Consider the following 17,688-nt stretch of genomic DNA (forward strand, 5'->3'; position numbering starts at 1 on the left):
AAAAATAACATTTCAATACTTTAAATTTAACAAATTATTGTAAATAGAGTTGACTAGTGATTTTATATTAAATTCGCCAATAATTTTATTACCATGTAAAGTTACCTCTTGCAGAGTAACTAGCAAATACTAATCATAATTATTTTTTAAATTTAATGGGCCATTATTTAATAAAGTAATCATTTATTTTAAACAAAAAAAATATTTAATGATATAAATTAATCACCAATTATTTTAATTTAAAAAAAAAAATGGAAGAAAGAAAAAGAATGTTAAAAATTTTTATTATCATTAAAAAAACACACCACTATTGAAAACAGATATAGAGATGTACACCGATGGTATTGGATTAGGTTGAAAAGATCTTTTTGACCAACTCGAAATTTCGAGTTGGTGACTCGAAAAATTTAAATAGATTTCACAACCCAACTCAACATTTTATTTCCGAGTTTTGTTAAATTGAGTTGTCGGATTTTTTTAATTATTTTAAAAAAATTACTTATCGGCAATACGTATTATATTAATAACTAAAATCTTATAAATGTTTAATATCAAATGTTCACAAATCAAAATATATTATTCACCTAAGTTACGAACGTTAATATTAAGATTGAATTGAAACCTTATTTTCAAATTGGCCTAAAAAATATTAACCCGTGAACCAATCTAAATTTTTTATTGCCAAATTATATATATATATATTTAAAAAAATGTTTTTGTGAAGGGTGGGGCCCACTTGGAGATTTGAATGGTAATTAGAAGTCAAGCCCATGGGTTTAGGGTGAGGTGGAGCCCACTTGATAAAACCTGTTAGGTTTAGGATGGTTTTGGGTTTAGGAAATTGTGCAAGGAAAAATGACATAAATACTTTCCATATTTAGGGTTTGAAACTATAATTTTCTTTAATATATATATATATATATATATATATATATATATATATATATATATATATATGAATATTTATGGTTTAATTTAAAATAATTTTATATATCTCTTCCATTTTTTTCGAAATTGTTTATTTTTCATTAATATTCATTTTGTCCATTTTTAAAAATCTCCATATTTAAAAAGATTTAAATTTAATTTATTTTTCATTAATTATATTCCATTCCATTTTCATGTTTACAAGTAAATCGTTTAGGCTTGTGTTTTAATATTTTACCCACTTTTATTATTATTAATATATATATATATATATATATATATATATATATATATATATATATATATATATCGCAAAACTATTTTTTTAGTATAAAATATCAAAAATATTTTAAAATACAAGAACGTTTGAACCATTTTAAACATTAAAGAGTTAAATAGAACTTGTTGGAGATGAGACGACAAAAAGAGATCCGTTCTCGATGATTTAGTCCATTTTTATTCTTAATAAACTAAAATATTAATTTAAGATACATGACCTTCTTCAAAATTATAATAATATAATACTAATTAATAGTCCCTTTGTAATTTGATTTTAAGTATAATTTTGTTTATATATATATATATATAATCTTGTCTTTTCATTGATTTACAGGTCAATTTTTAATTAAATAAACTCTTTTTAAAATTGATTTTTTAAATATTTAAAATATTTTTTTTCGTAAATACAACTGAAACTCTCGTTATCGATCCTGACTTAATTTTTTTTTTTTTAATACCCCATCGGTTAATTGATGGAATTAAATATTATTTTGATCAATTTATCACAATCATGAATAACTAAAAGGTCACCCGTCTTTTGTAGCTGACTTTATTATTTTAATATTATTTGGAAAGGTAACATTTTAATGTAAATATTATAATTGTTCTATGAGTATATATGTTTTTGGCTTAAATCTTACTTGAACAAAAGTTAAAATTTAATGTTCATAATTTAAATATTAGAATTTGACTTTGTGATTTAAAATAATATTGTTACGAATATTTAAGAGAATTTTATGAAATGACATAAAATATACATCGAAATTATAATTGTATAAAAATTACAATAACCAAATTTGTAATTTAATCTATTCATTTAAGATAAATTGGGGAGAAATTTATTAATTTTTACGAAATTATGATTTTACTAAACTTAAATTTAGATTATAAAAAATATATGACTAAAACGAAATAAAAATAAAGAAATAAATAAAACAATATTTTAAACAAAAAAAATTAAGAGGGTAATATTGGATTTCTAGAGAGAGAAGGTGAGAATTTTGGTTTCTAGAGAGAGAAAATGCAAAAAGTAGCGATGGCAGTGGTTGGCAGACTGACTGACGACGCTATTGCTCTGCAAATCAACAAAAAAGTTCAGAAGAAAACGGACATGTAATAATCAAACTTCGAACTGAGATTCATTTCTAACGCCATTACTCCTCAAATCGAAGGATCAGAGCCAACGATTGAACACAGATTCTCATTTTTCAGTGCAAAAAAGAACAGAACCAGAAATCAGAGAAGAGAATTAGAGAGACAGAGAGAACATTTTTGATGCAGGAAAAGATCAAAAGATACTTTACGGATTCGTTCTTAAAAAAAAGTATCATCAATTCAAAACTAGATTCCAAAAAGTCGCTTACAGGCTCTAACGATCTTCCCTGCCGAGTTCTTCTTCTTCTTCTTCTTCATCGTCTTCTTCACAGATCCTCCTGTTTTTCTCTCTTCCTTCGAATCTCCATCTTCCATTTCATCATCATCGATCGGCGATGCAAGCGTCGCGAACTGATCGTGAATCCTACAGTACCGTTCCGCTACGGACGAAGATCTCCGCATCGACAGAGCTCTCTTCACCGCTGAATGGAATCCAGAGACTGATGAAGAAACAGAGTTGTTCCGATTCAGCGCGGCGGCTCTGGCGGAGACTTCTCCGCCGTATTCGTCTTCTTCTTCCTCCTCCTCCTCCTCCTCTTCTTCCGGCAAACGGCTGTGTTGCCGATTCGTCTTGTTGTTATCGGAATCGTGAGAGTTCGGATTGGAGACGGCGGCGGCAGCGTTGAATCTAGGAGAGTGAGGAAGCGAAGTGAGATCGGAGTAATCGATGGATCTTGATTTGAATTTGCAGGCGGCTTTGATTTTGGAGTAGCTATCGGCCATTTTTTTCTCAGTCTTTTGAGCTTGTGGATTGGGGGAAGATTATGGCGGAGAATGTTGAGAAATGCTTGGAGATTTATGAAGATTGATGGTGAAAAACAATCAAATAATGCGACAAAAAATTATCAGAGACATTAAAATGGACGGTTTCTGTAATTAAAAAAAAAAAAAAAATTCTTCCAATTTTCCTTTGGAAATAGCATGGTTGAAACTTGGCCCTTGATTGACGTCATCCATAATTTTTTTTTAAATTTTTTTATTGGATTTAAATGTTTAATTTATTAATTCCAAAATAAGATTACATCTCAACTCAACGTTATTTTATTTTAAAAAGATTATAATATTTAAAATTATTAACGTGACTTATAAATATTTTATATTTAAATTTTATGAGATTTTAATTGAATTTTTTAAAAATAATTAAGAAATAATTAAAGGTAGGTCGTGAATTTTATTTTTCAGCTCTGTATATATTCTTAAAGAATAAAATGAATATCATTATGATATTTATTATACTTATTTTTTTATATTAAAAAAATCTTATTTTGTGACTAAATTATTCAATTTATTTCACAACATATTTATTTATATACAAATTATTATTTTTTTGTTAATTTATAATACCATTTTTTAAAAAATGAGACATGTTAATAAACATAACCGACCATGCAATTTAAAAGTCAAACGAATTATTTAAATAATAAATAACAAAATAATGAAGCAAAATAATTATTTAATAAAAGTTTAGAATCTAAAAATAGGTAATTTAAAAGCAATGAAACCAACTTTAATTCTATAGTATTACAATAAATGTTATTTATTTATTTATTTATTTACCATGTAATATTATTTAAAAACAAGAATTGACAAATATAATTAGGACGAGTAGATTCGACTCACTGTCTTTATTTTAGTACAACAAATGTGGACGTATGAACATACTTTATCAGAAGGTACACATGTTAATTAGCGTTTTTTTTTTTTGGTACATACATCTTTAATATTTTGTTAAATTAATTTTAAAAAATCCATAATTTTTCTAAAGTTTCAAGAAGATCCTTACAAGTTCGAGAAAAAAAAAATTAAAGACATAATTACTATTAATTCTACAGAGAAACGGGTCATATTTTATTTTAAAAATAACATTTAAATTTTCATTAATACGCTTGAACTTTTAATTTTTTTTAAAATACCCTTAAATATAATTTTAAAAAGTAATATAAAAATTAAAAAAAAAAAAAAGTTAGAAATAGTTTAGGGCATGTGGGTTGTTGAATTGATATGGACATATGGAATATAATAATTTTGAAAATGATGAACAAAAGTTGACATTATTGAAAAATTGGTTTGTTGGCCGATTTTGGACCATAAAAATTAAACGAGATTTGGATTTTTCTTATGTCTTTCTCTTAGTTGATGTGAAAGTGAGTATCGTGAAGGATATATCGTCGTGTTCATCGTCGAGTTTACTTTGAAGTCAACTTCTTGTAGCAATATAAACCGAAAAGAGGAGAAGACGAACGACAGTATTATGAATCTATGTTAGAGTTGGCTAGTGCTAGGGGTTCGAAATAGCATAGCGTCAACAGGGGTGAGGATCAGTTAGGGCAGCACCTCATTTGAGCTTTTGACACTGGAAGAGCCCTATTGAATCAAAGTTCGATGAATTTAGACAATGTATTGCCTCAGACGTTACAAGTAGAGGTCTAGGTATAATATCATGTCCGAACAAAGAACAACACTCGAACCAGTCAAACAGAAAACAAGGCCACTAGCTCAGACATCCCTCACGGTGAGGGTGAGCATCCCGAGATTAGAAGGGTAACGATATATACCCCATGAAGGACACACAAGATCCAAATGAAGTTCTTCTTTATGTATGAAAGGAATCCCCAAAAAAATTCAAAGTTTGGCATGTTGGTCAATGACCAACTCTTTTTAAATATTATTTTTTTGGTTTTATTATATCAAAAATTGTATTTACAAAGGAAAAAAAAAAAAATGGGTGATGTGAATGACATGTGACTTTAGCATGTATTTTCCTTTTTTTCTTTTTTTTTTTTCCAAATTTTGCCCATTCCTATTTAATTTATATAATATTCTTTTTGTATTTTTTAATTATTGCATAAAATAATCAAACATGGGAGAGATATGATATGATTCTTATGTGTGTGTATATAAAAGAATGGTCAAAAGTAATTAAAAATAAGTTAAATTAAATATTAAGAAATTAATTAAATAACTCGTGGTTGAAACGTTTTATTAATTTAATAAAATAAAAATAATAGAAAATTAATTTTTTTTTTAAATAATTATTTTGATCCTTACACTAAAATAATTATTTAAAAACAAATTAATGACTAAAAATAGGCATTTTAATTAAAATAAAATAAAATTTTAATAGGAAGATAATTTTTTAGAGTTTAGAAATAATTTAAATTTAAATTTAAATTAAAAAAGGAAAAAAAAAGGTGAAATTGACATTTATTGATTTATTGAAAAAGATAAATGGTTGGTTTTTTCTTCCTTTGCTTACACGCTAGGGACCGATATAATTCGAAGGAAAATTATTGAAAAGGTAAAAAATAATTCAATAATTCAATATATCAATATATTTTCCTTTTCTTTTTTAAAGACGGATAATCTTATGGGTGGGTCGAAATTATTTTCATATATCTCATGACACACAAGATATACACGAGCTTAGTAGTGAAATACGATGAGGTGATCGATAAAATAGAAAATTGGGGATCAATGTGTGTGAGATCCCACGTCGGTTGGAGAGGGGAACGAAACATTTCTTATTAGGGTGTGGAAATCTCTCCCTAGCAAACAGGTTTTAAAATCGTAAGGCTAGCGACGATATGTAACGGGCCAAAGTGAACAATATCTACTAACGGTGGGTTTGAGTTGTTACAATGCCGTATTTGTTACTATGTTCCTTTTGTTGGATGATGAAAGTCCCACATCGGCTAATTTAGGGAATGATCATGGGTTCATAAACAAAGAATACTCTCTCCATTGGGATGAGGCCTTTTGGGGGAGCACAAAACAAAACCATGAAGGCTTATGCTCGAAGTGGACAATATCATACCATTGTGGAGAGTCGTGTTCGTCTAACACCTTTTATACATAGTGTCTAGGGTTTCTCTTGAAGTCACGATTAATGGTTGAGCTTATTGGGGCCAATGTGGTCCGATCTAGTCTGGTTAGCCTCGGTGATAAGACTAGCTCAAAATAGGCTCCTAAGAACAATGGTTTTGATCCGTTAAATGTGAGATTTTGGTTGCATTTCTAATCATCTTCCCTTCAACAAAAGACAACTAAACCTACCGTCAAATAGTCATTGATTCATCTAACTCTTAACTCGGCTCACTTCTCTTCGCTAACTAGCATATCACTCGTTCGACAAAAGTTCAATTACGAGCCGCCAGCTTCTTTTGTTTTACACCTACAGATTCTACTAGGAATATTAAGTCGAGGGCATGTCTGTCTTAGGAATAACGACTCTCAACTGTTCATTCACTGGGGCTTTTCCCAGGATTCAATCATGAGGAGGCACTTCCTCGCCATAGTCAATCTATTTGAACGAGCTTCTTAATAAATATTAAAAGTATAGGGACCAAGTGAATAAATATTAAAAGTATGAGAATTAAAATAATATTTAAACCAAAATGAAAAGAAAAGCGTGTGGGTGAGCTTAATTCATCACAGGACAGTGATGTTAGCACTACGAAATTAAAAAAAAAAAAAAAAAATTAAATAAAAAACCGGAAAGTTCGACGGATTGCCGGCTTCTACCTCACGTGTCTATGAAAACTCTTTGGTCAAACCCTCCAAAGAAGAATTTATTTATTTATTATTTATTTTATTATTTTTAAATTTTCTTTTTCCCTTCTGAAAGAAAGAAAAAAGAACTCCATCTTCTAGGGCTCACAATTTACTCCTCTTCACTTCGCGCTCTCTTCCTCCTCTCAATTTCCTCCTCTCAATTTCCTCTCCAATTCGAGGTCTATCAATGTAAGCACTGCGAAACTGATTGTTGTTTTTGGAGATTTCTGTTTGTGGAACTTTGTTCTTTCTACATTTTTGCTGAATTTGAATCTGTTCTCGACTTGTCGTTGTATTTTATTTTTCTTTATTTGTGAATTTGAGCTCTTATTGGCTTTTGTATTTTTTGGGATCGTCAACGAGCTTTATCACAACGTTAACTGAAGTATAATTGCTGTTACCCCACTGGAGTTTTGGATTCGGTCATGATAGTCTGAACTGTTTAGATTCTGTTTCGGTCAATTTTTGACTTGGGATTTGATTTGCTGTAGTGTTTATGGAGATTTGGATCTAGCTTATTTGTTTTGAGCTGGATATGTCCTTTGTCTCGAATGTCGGGTCTTAATTTTTTAAAGTTCCTTCTTGTTTCAGCTTAGTATTTATCTGGTTGGTATTTGCTGCTAATGTGTAGTGTTCATCTGGTCGTGGTCTATAGTGATGTGTGCTTGAGTTATGGCGCTTAAAGTTCATCCTTCCAAGGCAGCGGAGATAGCCATTGGATCTATTGGTCGTGGATATGACATAACGATTGATCTAAGACTCAAGTACTGTAAAGGGAATTTTCATGGTTCTCGGCTGATAGAAATTGATGAAGGTGTGGGTCATGAGATTGTTCTTCCTGGTGGGATTTTAATCTCAAATGTACCCAAATCAATTAAGTGTGACAAAGGGGAGCGAACGAGGTTCAGGTCTGATGTTCTCTCTTTCCAACAGGTATTGCTCTTAATTTTAATGCTTGGATAGTTATGGATCTGGTACTATGTTTTTCTTCTGAAAAGCTTTGGTACGATTATGCTGTAGCAGTGTGTGATTCTGCATGATAACTATTGTTGGTAATATTAGTTTGGTCTTTGACTCTGTTGAAATGGAAATAGATTGTTGGGTTAGAGGAGGAATGAAAGGACAGTTTTTACTTGCCTCCACGGTGAACTTTGTCTAGGTCTTTATATCCTCAAAATCACATCCACTGAGAAACCAGTGTCGTTATCTGGACATAACTTGAAAGCTTGCATAATGTTAGAAAGCACATGCTTAGATTCAAGCACAGCGACACAGTTGACTAGAACAACTAGAATTCTCCTGTGCAAGTACCAACCATTCCCGGCCGTTTTATTTCTTCTTTAGGGGCTGTAAGAACCACCTCCCTTATCTGTTTGTGAGGGGAAATTTCAAAAAAAAAAAAAAAAAAAAAAAAAGCCCCAAATTTTCACGTCAGCTTCTCCAAGATTTTGGTTCTGCAAGGTCTCCAGGAGGAATAAATTTAACAACATATTTTGTGTATATATACGTGAATTTTGTGTATATATACGTGAATGTTCATGTGGAGACCTGCATATCTGATGTTAGTCCTATGGAATTGAAGGAAATCTAGGTATTAGTAGCCTTTAAAATTTTGACAAGCGGTTTAAAGATGCATAGGCTGTTATTTACATTCTTGTTTAGCTTCTAACCCCCAAGGGAAAAAAAAGATGAAATGACTAAACTATTCTGTATAAAAAATTTCAAGTATGAGGCAATTACAGTTAGAGTATTCAAGAGCGTCTAAACTGATGAAATGTCTTTGTGATGCATCTTGGTTTAAGGTTGCTCTAATTAATCTTAGATTTTTGTATTGAGTTCCTTGTTGTTTTGCTTCTAGGTTTTTAATCAATAGTATTGGAAGAAAAGCCCAATATTTCATTGCCATTTTAATTAAGCATTTTATTCATTTTACTTGATTTTTCTTGGAGCAATGCAGCATCAAATCCTGTATTTCAGAAGTTAAAATAACTTTCCATAGATTTTTTTTAAAAAATATATTCTTACAATCCTGTTTCTCCATGATATAAGATCGTCAAATATAGTGCAATTATGCAAAACCATACTTTTCTGTTCTTGTGTGTTCAACAATGTCTACTAATTGTGTAGCATTAAAAATTTAAAATGCAGATGTCCGAGCAGTTTAATCAGGAGATGACTTTGACTGGTAAAATTCCTTCAGGTCACTTAAACACCATGTTCGAGTTTTCAGGATGTTGGCAGAAAGATGCAGCCAATACGAAGAACCTAGCTTTTGATGGGGTCTTTATTACCCTGTACACAGTTGCTTTGGAAAAATCACAGATGGTACTCTGCGATCACGTAAGGAAAGCAGTGCCTTCAACTTGGGACCCTGCTGCACTTGCAAGGTGCATTCCTTCTTACAAGATACAGAACTAATTTTTTTCTCTTTATTACCTCGTTGCTAAGAAAATTTTTGTGTTATATTCCTTCTAGTTCACACTCCAATAATTTGTTTTAGTTCTACCTGATTAGCGGAGAATAAAAGATCAGCTGAGAACTAGCAACATGTCCTTGAGTTTAATGGTCACTATATAATTAATTTGACTATTTGATTTTAGAGGAACAGTAGAGTTCTTAATGGTATGGGGGTTTTGGAAGTAGGCTTAAAACTCAACATGCTAAGAAAAAAGAAAAAGAATAATGATAACTAATTTTGGGCAAGTCTTATGACGTGCTATTGACAGTTTCCAACAATGTGCTGCCAGAGAATGATTAATTTATCCTCTCTTTTTTATTTCGTCCTTAAATATTTAGTTTCTTTTTGAGTCATATTATGAATGCATTATTATTTACTTATATTTTACCCGTAGTAAATGTTATCGTCAACTTTTGCTATAAACACTGATGTTTAAGAAGTTAAATTGTGTTTTTCACCTTTTTTGAGTTTGGGAAGTTAAATTAATCATGTTGCCTACTTTATTGTCTTAGGTTTATTGAAACCTTCGGCACCCACATTATTGTTGGCTTAAAGATGGGAGGAAAGGATGTGATATATATGAAGCAGCAGCATTCTTCTACTCTTCAACCTTCTGAAGTGCAGAAAAGATTGAAGGAGATGGCAGATAAAAGGTTTTCAGAGACCATTGGACAATATGGAATGGGTTCTGAACAGATTTACTACAATGACAAGGTTTCTTATATTTGAGCATATTTACATAATTTGTTTCTCCAGCAAATATTATTTTAGTTATTGATGATTGCTAAATATTTGAAAACTGAAATGGGTTTAGATTCTATTTTAGTTCTTGAAGCATAATTATTCCATTTTGGACTTTATACTTTCAAATATTTTATTTTGGTACTTCAATTCAAGTCAAATCTCATTTTTGGTACCTGTTGTTAAGTTAACGTATTGCATTAAATAGAAATCTTTACCCACAACACGTGCCTTAGAAAGCAAGTCCATGGGAAATGAAACACTTATGATTGATTAAGTGAAAGATGCCACAAAGTTGTTAAACATATTACTGACATTAGTTACAAAGTTCTTACCGTTTGACATACTTGTCTTCGCTGTGCTTATTACCTTAGTTCCTTTAGAAAGTGATGCCTGATTATATTTTAATCGTTCTTCCTATTTCTTGTATCCACTTTTAACCCTAATACTAACATCCCCTAGTTGGATTGGTAGCCGGGATTTTATTACATTCCAGACTAGATTACTTTATATATTAATAAATCATACTCATTTAAAAAGAAATAAAAAGAGAGAATGACAACTGTATTTGTTTGCTAATTAACTCAATAAAATTCTTTATGTATTTTATTGACTCCTGGATTAACTGGTTTGTTGCCGTGTTCCACTTGTTAAAGTAAAAGATTTACTTATATCCATCCAGTGAACTGATTGAATGGTGATTTTCTTCTGTCATTAAATTTTGATTTAAAAGTAACAGACTTTCCATCCAAGAAAGTATCAATTCAGTTTATATGATCGTTAATAATTTAATTGTTGTTTGACATGCATATTTTTCGTTGCTTTAGGGCCTCAAGCTGATAATCCATAACTTTTGCACAAAATTATCTATGAGCTTGTTGAAAATGCGTGGCATTTGTTGAAAGTTTTCACCTAAATCTAATTGTATTTTGTTGAGAGGGTTGTTGGATATCTCTTTTTGCTTTTATATTAATCATTATATTGTCACAATGATGAGATACTTTGGATTATTTTGACATATTTTCTAGTAAATTAATTTGCTTGCCAGGATATTCTAACCATTTACAAGAGAAGAGGTGGAAGTGACAGGATGAACTACCCTCATCATGAGTGGTTGCAGACAGTTCAGTTGGAGCCAGACGTGATCTCAATGTCGTTCATCCCAATTACTTCTTTATTGAATGGAGTTCCAGGAAGTGGGTTCTTGAGCCATGCAATAAATCTTTATTTGCGATGTGAGTAAAGTACATCCTGCTTGAAAAGTCCGAATCGATAGCACTGGCTTATCAATGTGCCTTGTTTATATCTATCTATCTATATAAATATTGCTTTTATCAAGACAAATGAAATAATGCACAAAGGCAAAAAGAAAGAAAGTAAAAATGAAAAATCCAATACAACAGGAGCCTGTATAAAGGAATTATGAAAATGAAGGGTCTCCGTGGTTGAAATTAAAGACAACCAATAATTATAAAAATGGACCCTAAATAGAGACAAGAAACATGACTATAGACTGTCTAATTCAGTTTGAAGCAATCTATACCAACTGGAGATAGGTTTTTCTAAATTCATATGGAGGAAATTTGTTGTGGCCCATGGGTTGTAAGGAATTAAAGATAATACTTCATAAGAAATACTTAATCTAGAAAATACTTTATGGGTTATTCACTCTTTAATTCCCTTTGTAATTTACTCAACTTGGGTGATCTTTTGTGAACTCCTATTGGGAGTTTGAACCTTTGATGACACCTTCCCACTACATCAAGAAAAAGACGTGCCTTGTTTCAGAATAGTTTCCAAGAAAAGGGAAGTGATAACATGCTGTTTTAATTGGGAAACCCATACTGTAATTTTCCTACAGTACAAATAAATTTTGGTTATTGTGGCTCTCCTTGATCATTGCATTACGTGCATTTGCCTACGTGTTATTAGCTGTGGCTCTCAAGGTGTTCAATTGCATTTTTTAATACTTCCTTTTTTGTTATTGCAGACAAACCACCAATTGAAGAGCTTCATCAATTTTTGGAGTTTCAGCTCCCAAGGCAATGGGCGCCAATATTCAGTGAGCTTCCACTTGGTCCACAGCGCAAACAACACAACTTGGCATCTCTACAGTTTAGCCTTATGGGATCAAAGCTTTATGTGAATACTACTCCAGTATGGTTTCTTTTCTTGAAGTTTTTGTTTTCTGCGTACTGCATAAAATTATGAATGATCTGCATTCTGGAATCTTCTTTTATCATCCGTAACTTGGGGGAGCTGGATCTTGAAATATTCAAATAGTCAACCCAAGGGTTTGGACACCGTTATGGGCTTTTCATGAAATTACCCTAATTGTTAGATATAAAACCTTGGATGTATCCACCCCATGAGATCTTGCTAATTCGTAACTATGTCAGTAGGAGCAGAATTACAAGGTCACATTCGAAAGAGGAAAACATGAAATCTAGTTCTAGAAACCACACTTGCATGCAGAAAGTTTTGACTAAAAAACATGCAAAAAGTATGCACGATTAATTGTTGCTATCTAATGCATATATTTTTATTTTCTACATAGTTACCATCATTTATGTGAAAGTTAGTCTAGGCCAGATATTTCTTTACTGGAAGCATTTCAGAAAAACTTTTCCTCTGGCTACTCCAAAATTATGTAGTTGATGGTTGGATCCTTACAAAGGCAGAAAATAGGATATATGATAAGAAAAGGGATGAAGTCATTAATTTTTTTTTTTCATTCTTTAATTTATCTTTGCCGGACTGGCATCCAAACATGCTATACTGTCGTCCTTGAGTTCAACCATATGTGGGATGAGAGATTCGAACTTTTGGTTTCTTAGTCGAAGCTACACCCTTTATGCTAATTGAACTATGCTCAGTTTGGCAACAAGCCTTGTGAATCAAGAAATTAGTAGGAAATTCTGACAATGATGTGGTACAAGACTCCTACTTTGATGTCGGTGTCCTCTAAAAGGTGTATCGTTATGCTGGTTCTTTGGACTTCAGAATACAGTCTTGCAGAATCTTTGAAAACCGAACTTTAACAAAAAGAACCAATCTACTTGACCCAAATTATTATCTCATTCCAGGGTTAATAATAATAATGGAACAAAATCACTAGTTCCAGAATTCAGTGACTTTCTAGCTTTAGAAAATATAATTGAAGCCCTTTGATTCACTTGTGTCTTTCATCACAGGTTGATGTGGGCAGGAGGCCAGTTACGGGTCTCCGGCTTTATTTGGAAGGTAAAAGAAGCAACTGTTTATCCATCCACTTGCAACACCTCTCCTCTTTACCCAAAATTTTTCAACTTACGGAGGATCCAAATGGCAACTTCTGTCAGGAGTCATACGATCGCAGATATCTTGAAAAAGTTCAGTCCAAGTACTTTTCTCATGTGTGCACTGCTCCTATTGAGGCCGATGAGGATCTCTCAATTGTAACTGGGGCACAGTTGCAGGTTGTAAATCATGGAATGAAAAATGTTCTGTTTCTGCGACTCCGCTTCTCTTCAGTTTTGGGAGCAACGGTTGTAAGGCAGCCAGAGTGGGAAGGTTCACCTGGACTGGCCGCCAAGTCTGGACTTATATCAACACTAATCAGTCATCATTTCTCAACAGTTCAGAAACCACCTCCAAAACCAGCTGATGTGATTATAAACTCTGCTGTGTATCCTGGGGGTCCACCAGTGCCTGTACAGGCCCCTAAGCTTCTGAAATTTGTAGATACCACTGAAATGAAAAGAGGACCCCAAGATACTCCTGGGTATTGGGTTGTTTCTGGGGCAAGGCTCATGGTGGAGAAGGGGAGGATCTCCCTCCGGGTTAGGTTTTCCTTACTAACTGTAATATTACCGGATGAAGAAGAAATCAATGATAATTAGCTCGTTGTATTTGTTTGATTGGTGTCAAGTATGAATGGAAGTCGTAAAGCAAGCGGGTTGAAGGCTAGAGATTATCGATAATCAACAGCAGATCTTCTAACCAGGCTGAAGGGTCTCAACTGCTCTGAAAAGGAGAAGTGTTAAGAGAGGAGTTAGATCCTCTTTTAGAACAATCCAATTAAGCACAAGGAGTGAAATAATTCAAGGAGTGAGACAACGTTGGATGACTCTGCTGTGTATTCGGTTACAATTCAAACGAGGAGTCATCTATGTCGGTGATGTAATTTACTTTTTGTGTAGGTAATAGGAATTCAACACATTGAAGGTTCTTGCACCTTTTCACGTAATATTTGTACATAACATTTTCAGGTCTGTGGATAAGTAGAGATTTCAAATGTTTCTTGTGCTTGTTAGCCATGTTTGTGAATGAAAGCTTTCAAACAAACACTCTTTAAATTCTTGAATCTTGAAGCTGTTCCTCACTGAGAAACTTTTGAGCCCCGAGTGAGTAAGATGATATTATATTACAGGGTCAACATAACTTCCCCGAGTGCCTTTTCTTCCTCTCAAGAAGGTTATCTGTAAGTTTGTATCCATAAGAAAAATGAGTGCCATACAATATAAGTTTCAATTTTGTTCGGTTTTATTTTTAGTTCTTGAATACATAATTTAATTCTCGTCATTAATCTTTATGTACTTGATTTAGTAAGGTTTTACATTCCCCTTCTCAAATTTGGCAATAGACAAGAAGCGAAGATTCACCATCAGCCTAAAATGATGAGCATAAAAGTGCGGTGATTTCTACTTATATCTCAAATCTTTATCAAACAAGTAGAATCGTTTTAATACTGCTGACTTCTTTGATAATCAATTTACAGATGAGAAACTGGGAACCAAAAAGTATCAGCATTTGGCAAATCTCCCTGTGGGTGAAGAAGCACAAAGTATTATTATTCTGAGAAGAAGCAGAGCTGATAGTTTTCCTAAATACAGTAACTGCTTTCTATGGTGGCAAGAAATACCATATATTTGCCTCAAGGACCTAAAAAATTATGGTCATGAGATGGCCAATAAATCCTCTCTCTTTGGCATGGCAGAGGAGCTGGTTGCGCTATGAAGGTGGGGATGTGCTGCCCTGGCATCAACACTGAGAAATCAGACGCATATGATGTTGGCACCTGCCATAGAAAAACCACAAACTCAATAAACAAAACCATATCATTTCCAATGTTCAGTACAATGACTTGACTTGACTTGACCTTAAAAGAAAAGCATGTATTCTGTAATGATGGGTACTGGTTTGTGTCGATGTTCTGTGTCTTGTCACTGTTATGATAAAAGATGATGTTCTTGAAGAAGACAAAGAGAACAGTTATTTTTTAAATATAGTAGAAACAAAACTAGTTAGGAAATAACAGTTGTTTTCTGTGTAGGTTTTATCAAGAGATGAAGCTTATGAAGCTGCTCGTGAAACAAGTCTGGTACGATTCTACGTCATGTGATCGATCAAGATGCATTCAAATCAACTTCAATACCGGTTTGTACTGGAGAAAAAGATATCTACTTTCAAGTCTCGAGGTATCATTTTCTACCACTGAGGTTTGGCACTAAGAAGAAAATATGAAGGGTGAAAAAAATGTATGAACTGTTATAGATATCTCCGCATTTTCTAGAAAGTACCGAGATATGAAAAATAAACGTATTTATAATTATTCTAGACTCGAACACTAACAAAATCTTGATTTTCCTAAAGAATGTTAGCTTCTATAGTCCTGTTTGATGAAGTAAAAGAGTGGTTCAGACAAGCATACTTATAGTTATTCTAGATAACAAGAGTTGGCTTTAAGTTGTCTTAAACTGATCTTCTAAGCAAATCTGTTCAGGGGGAAGAAGGCTTATTCTATAATGATATGAAGTGGTTTAAAGCCTCAGCAACTGAAACACTTAATTTCAATTGAGGGGAAAGCACTGAAGAGTTACAAGAATCTAAATCCCACAAGACAAGAAACTTAAAACGTAAAGATAAACAACCCAGGTCGAGACGTACCGTATTAAGACTTGCAAATTTCTCCGCAGGACCTGATTCTGCGGAGTTGTTGGTCACTTCAGATGAGGAGAAAGGAGATGTTGGTCTAAACAGATGCTCAAAGATTGCCATGATAAGGAACATTGATATCAAGATTGCAGTGGCAACAAAGCCAAAGGAAATGGCATTCATGGAGGATCCAAAGCTCTTCCATGGAGCTTCTTGACCAATGCTTGTTTGAGATGATGATGGGCTCTGCTCTGAAGTTGTGTATATGTTCCATGACTTTGATCTTTCAGAACCAACCTCACTCATACCTCTGTGGTTTCGATCTTCTTCAACTGAATGCTTGGAGAAAAACTGATTCTGATGAAAATGGCTTCCACATATGAATGTATTGCTGCTGATGACCCTTAGCTCTGAAAAGAAACAGATTTTCTCAGTATTCTTATTTGAATCCCATCCCCATGGCAGAGCCACGAATTTTGACACAAGAGGGGCAAACATCTTATAAAGGTAATTGTACAAGGAACAACACCACACACACCATAGAGAGTCAAGTGGGGGGAAGGGGTCTTTGTCTTATCTTTTCTAGATCTTCAGCTAACTGCAGGAAAGAAGGAACTTCCAATATATTTTGTTTTTCTAAGGTAAGATTCCACTTCGGATGGGGAGTAGAACGAAACATTCTTTATAAGAGTGTGGAAACCTCTTCCTAACAGACACGTTTTAAAAAACCTTGAGGGGAAGCCCGAAAGGGAAAATCCAAATAGGACAATATTTGCTAGCGGTGGGCTTGGGCCATTACAAATAGTATTACAGCCAGACACCGGACGATGTGCCAGCGAGGAGGCTTAGCCCCGAAAGGGGGTGGATTGGGGGGTCCCACATGGATTGGAGAAGGGAACAGAGTGCCGGTGAGGACACTGGCCCCAAATGGAGGTGAATTGTGAGATCTCACATCGATTGGGAAGATAACAAAACATCCTTTATAAGGGTATGGAAACTCTACTAGCGGTGGCCTTAAGCTGTTACATTACATGCTTCAATGATTAAGATATCGAGCGCTCCGCACATTTGGGTGGGGGTGGCCTGTGTACGTGCAAGTGTTAAAAGAAGAATGAGAAGAGAATAATAAACAAAAAGCAAGCACTTACAGAAGCCAAGGGAAGAGGAAGAAGATGCCCAAGATCCTCTGTGATGCCAGTTACTTATATTCTGATATCATCTGCTATAAACTAAATCAGTTTCTTAAGAGTTTCTAAAGTTCAATACTTCCCATTCCATAGCTAAGCTGTCATGAAAAAAACAAGACATCTATTCTTCTCAAAGCATTTTTTAATATAGAAAGCAGCCAACACAGCCCAACCCAGTGCACACTTTTTGGTTGCTGCACTTTTTTCCATTTAATTGTGATGCGTAGCTTAGTGAATACTATACTTTGTCTGAAGCAACAATCTTAAAGAAAGCAAAAGAATGGTCCTCCCTGTCTCCGACCCAAAATAAGTGTAACAACTCAAACTCACCGCTAGTGAATATTGTCTTCTTTTAGACTTTCCCTCAAAGTTTTTAAAACGTGTATGCTAGGAAGAGATTTTCACACCCTTATAAAGAATGTCCGTTCTCCTTCCTAACTGATGTGAGATCTCACAATCCACCCACCTTCAAGG

General features: G+C 33.3%; 3 protein-coding genes across 7 annotated transcripts; 1 reads left to right on the top strand and 2 right to left on the bottom strand.

Annotated features, from left to right (window-relative positions):
• Window positions 1-2,165: 2,165 nt before the first annotated feature.
• Window positions 2,166-3,211, bottom strand: LOC147789397 (uncharacterized). Of its 2 annotated transcripts, XM_087117656.1 has the most exons (2): window positions 2,571-3,211; window positions 2,166-2,281 (listed from the first exon to the last, which is right to left on the bottom strand). In XM_087117656.1, coding segments are annotated over exons 1-2 (516 nt in total). In that variant the 5' UTR covers window positions 3,085-3,211; the 3' UTR covers window positions 2,166-2,279. The 2 variants fall into 2 exon arrangements, with proteins under 2 accessions (XP_086973782.1, XP_086973781.1); XM_087117655.1 differs by lacking the exon at window positions 2,166-2,281 and having other exon boundaries at window positions 2,321-3,207.
• Window positions 3,212-6,945: 3,734 nt separating this feature from the next.
• Window positions 6,946-14,456, top strand: LOC111810021 (MACPF domain-containing protein At4g24290). Of its 2 annotated transcripts, none has more exons than XM_023696555.2 (7): window positions 6,946-7,101; window positions 7,544-7,845; window positions 9,061-9,299; window positions 9,883-10,084; window positions 11,160-11,346; window positions 12,102-12,268; window positions 13,306-14,456. In XM_023696555.2, the coding sequence occupies exons 2-7, from the start codon at window positions 7,585-7,587 to the stop codon at window positions 13,990-13,992; spliced, it is 1,743 nt and encodes a 580-aa protein (XP_023552323.2). In that variant the 5' UTR covers window positions 6,946-7,101; window positions 7,544-7,584; the 3' UTR covers window positions 13,993-14,456. The 2 variants fall into 2 exon arrangements, with proteins under 2 accessions (XP_023552323.2, XP_023552324.2); XM_023696556.2 differs by having other exon boundaries at window positions 6,953-7,101; window positions 7,568-7,845.
• Window positions 14,457-14,767: 311 nt separating this feature from the next.
• Window positions 14,768-17,336, bottom strand: LOC111810023 (uncharacterized). Of its 3 annotated transcripts, none has more exons than XM_087117456.1 (3): window positions 17,176-17,336; window positions 16,040-16,437; window positions 14,768-15,170 (listed from the first exon to the last, which is right to left on the bottom strand). In XM_087117456.1, exons 2-3 carry the CDS (start codon window positions 16,331-16,333, stop codon window positions 15,027-15,029), a joined length of 438 nt encoding a protein of 145 aa, XP_086973582.1. In that variant the 5' UTR covers window positions 16,334-16,437; window positions 17,176-17,336; the 3' UTR covers window positions 14,768-15,026. The 3 variants fall into 3 exon arrangements, with proteins under 3 accessions (XP_086973582.1, XP_086973583.1, XP_023552325.1); XM_087117457.1 differs by lacking the exon at window positions 17,176-17,336 and adding an exon at window positions 16,566-17,034; XM_023696557.2 differs by lacking the exon at window positions 17,176-17,336 and having other exon boundaries at window positions 16,040-16,441.
• Window positions 17,337-17,688: the final 352 nt, after the last annotated feature.

This window comes from Cucurbita pepo, chromosome 14 (assembly GCF_057944985.1).
Source record: "Cucurbita pepo subsp. pepo isolate OVF chromosome 14, ASM5794498v1, whole genome shotgun sequence".
Classification (NCBI taxonomy): domain Eukaryota; kingdom Viridiplantae; phylum Streptophyta; class Magnoliopsida; order Cucurbitales; family Cucurbitaceae; genus Cucurbita; species Cucurbita pepo.

Bases quoted from the DNA above. Each gene is read 5' to 3' on its own strand.
- LOC147789397 (XM_087117655.1), bottom strand. From the start codon at position 3,084: ATGGCCGATAGCTACTCCAAAATCAAAGCCGCCTGCAAATTCAAATCA.
- LOC111810021 (XM_023696555.2), top strand. From the start codon at position 7,585: ATGGCGCTTAAAGTTCATCCTTCCAAGGCAGCGGAGATAGCCATTGGA. The intron at 11,347-12,101 runs GTGAGTAAAGTA...TTGTTATTGCAG, and splicing joins AATAAATCTTTATTTGCGAT to ACAAACCACCAATTGAAGAG. The intron at 12,269-13,305 runs GTATGGTTTCTT...CTTTCATCACAG, and splicing joins TTTATGTGAATACTACTCCA to GTTGATGTGGGCAGGAGGCC.
- LOC111810023 (XM_087117456.1), bottom strand. From the start codon at position 16,333: ATGAGTGAGGTTGGTTCTGAAAGATCAAAGTCATGGAACATATACACA. The intron at 15,171-16,039 runs GTACGTCTCGAC...TTTCTATGGCAG, and splicing joins AATTTGCAAGTCTTAATACG to GTGCCAACATCATATGCGTC.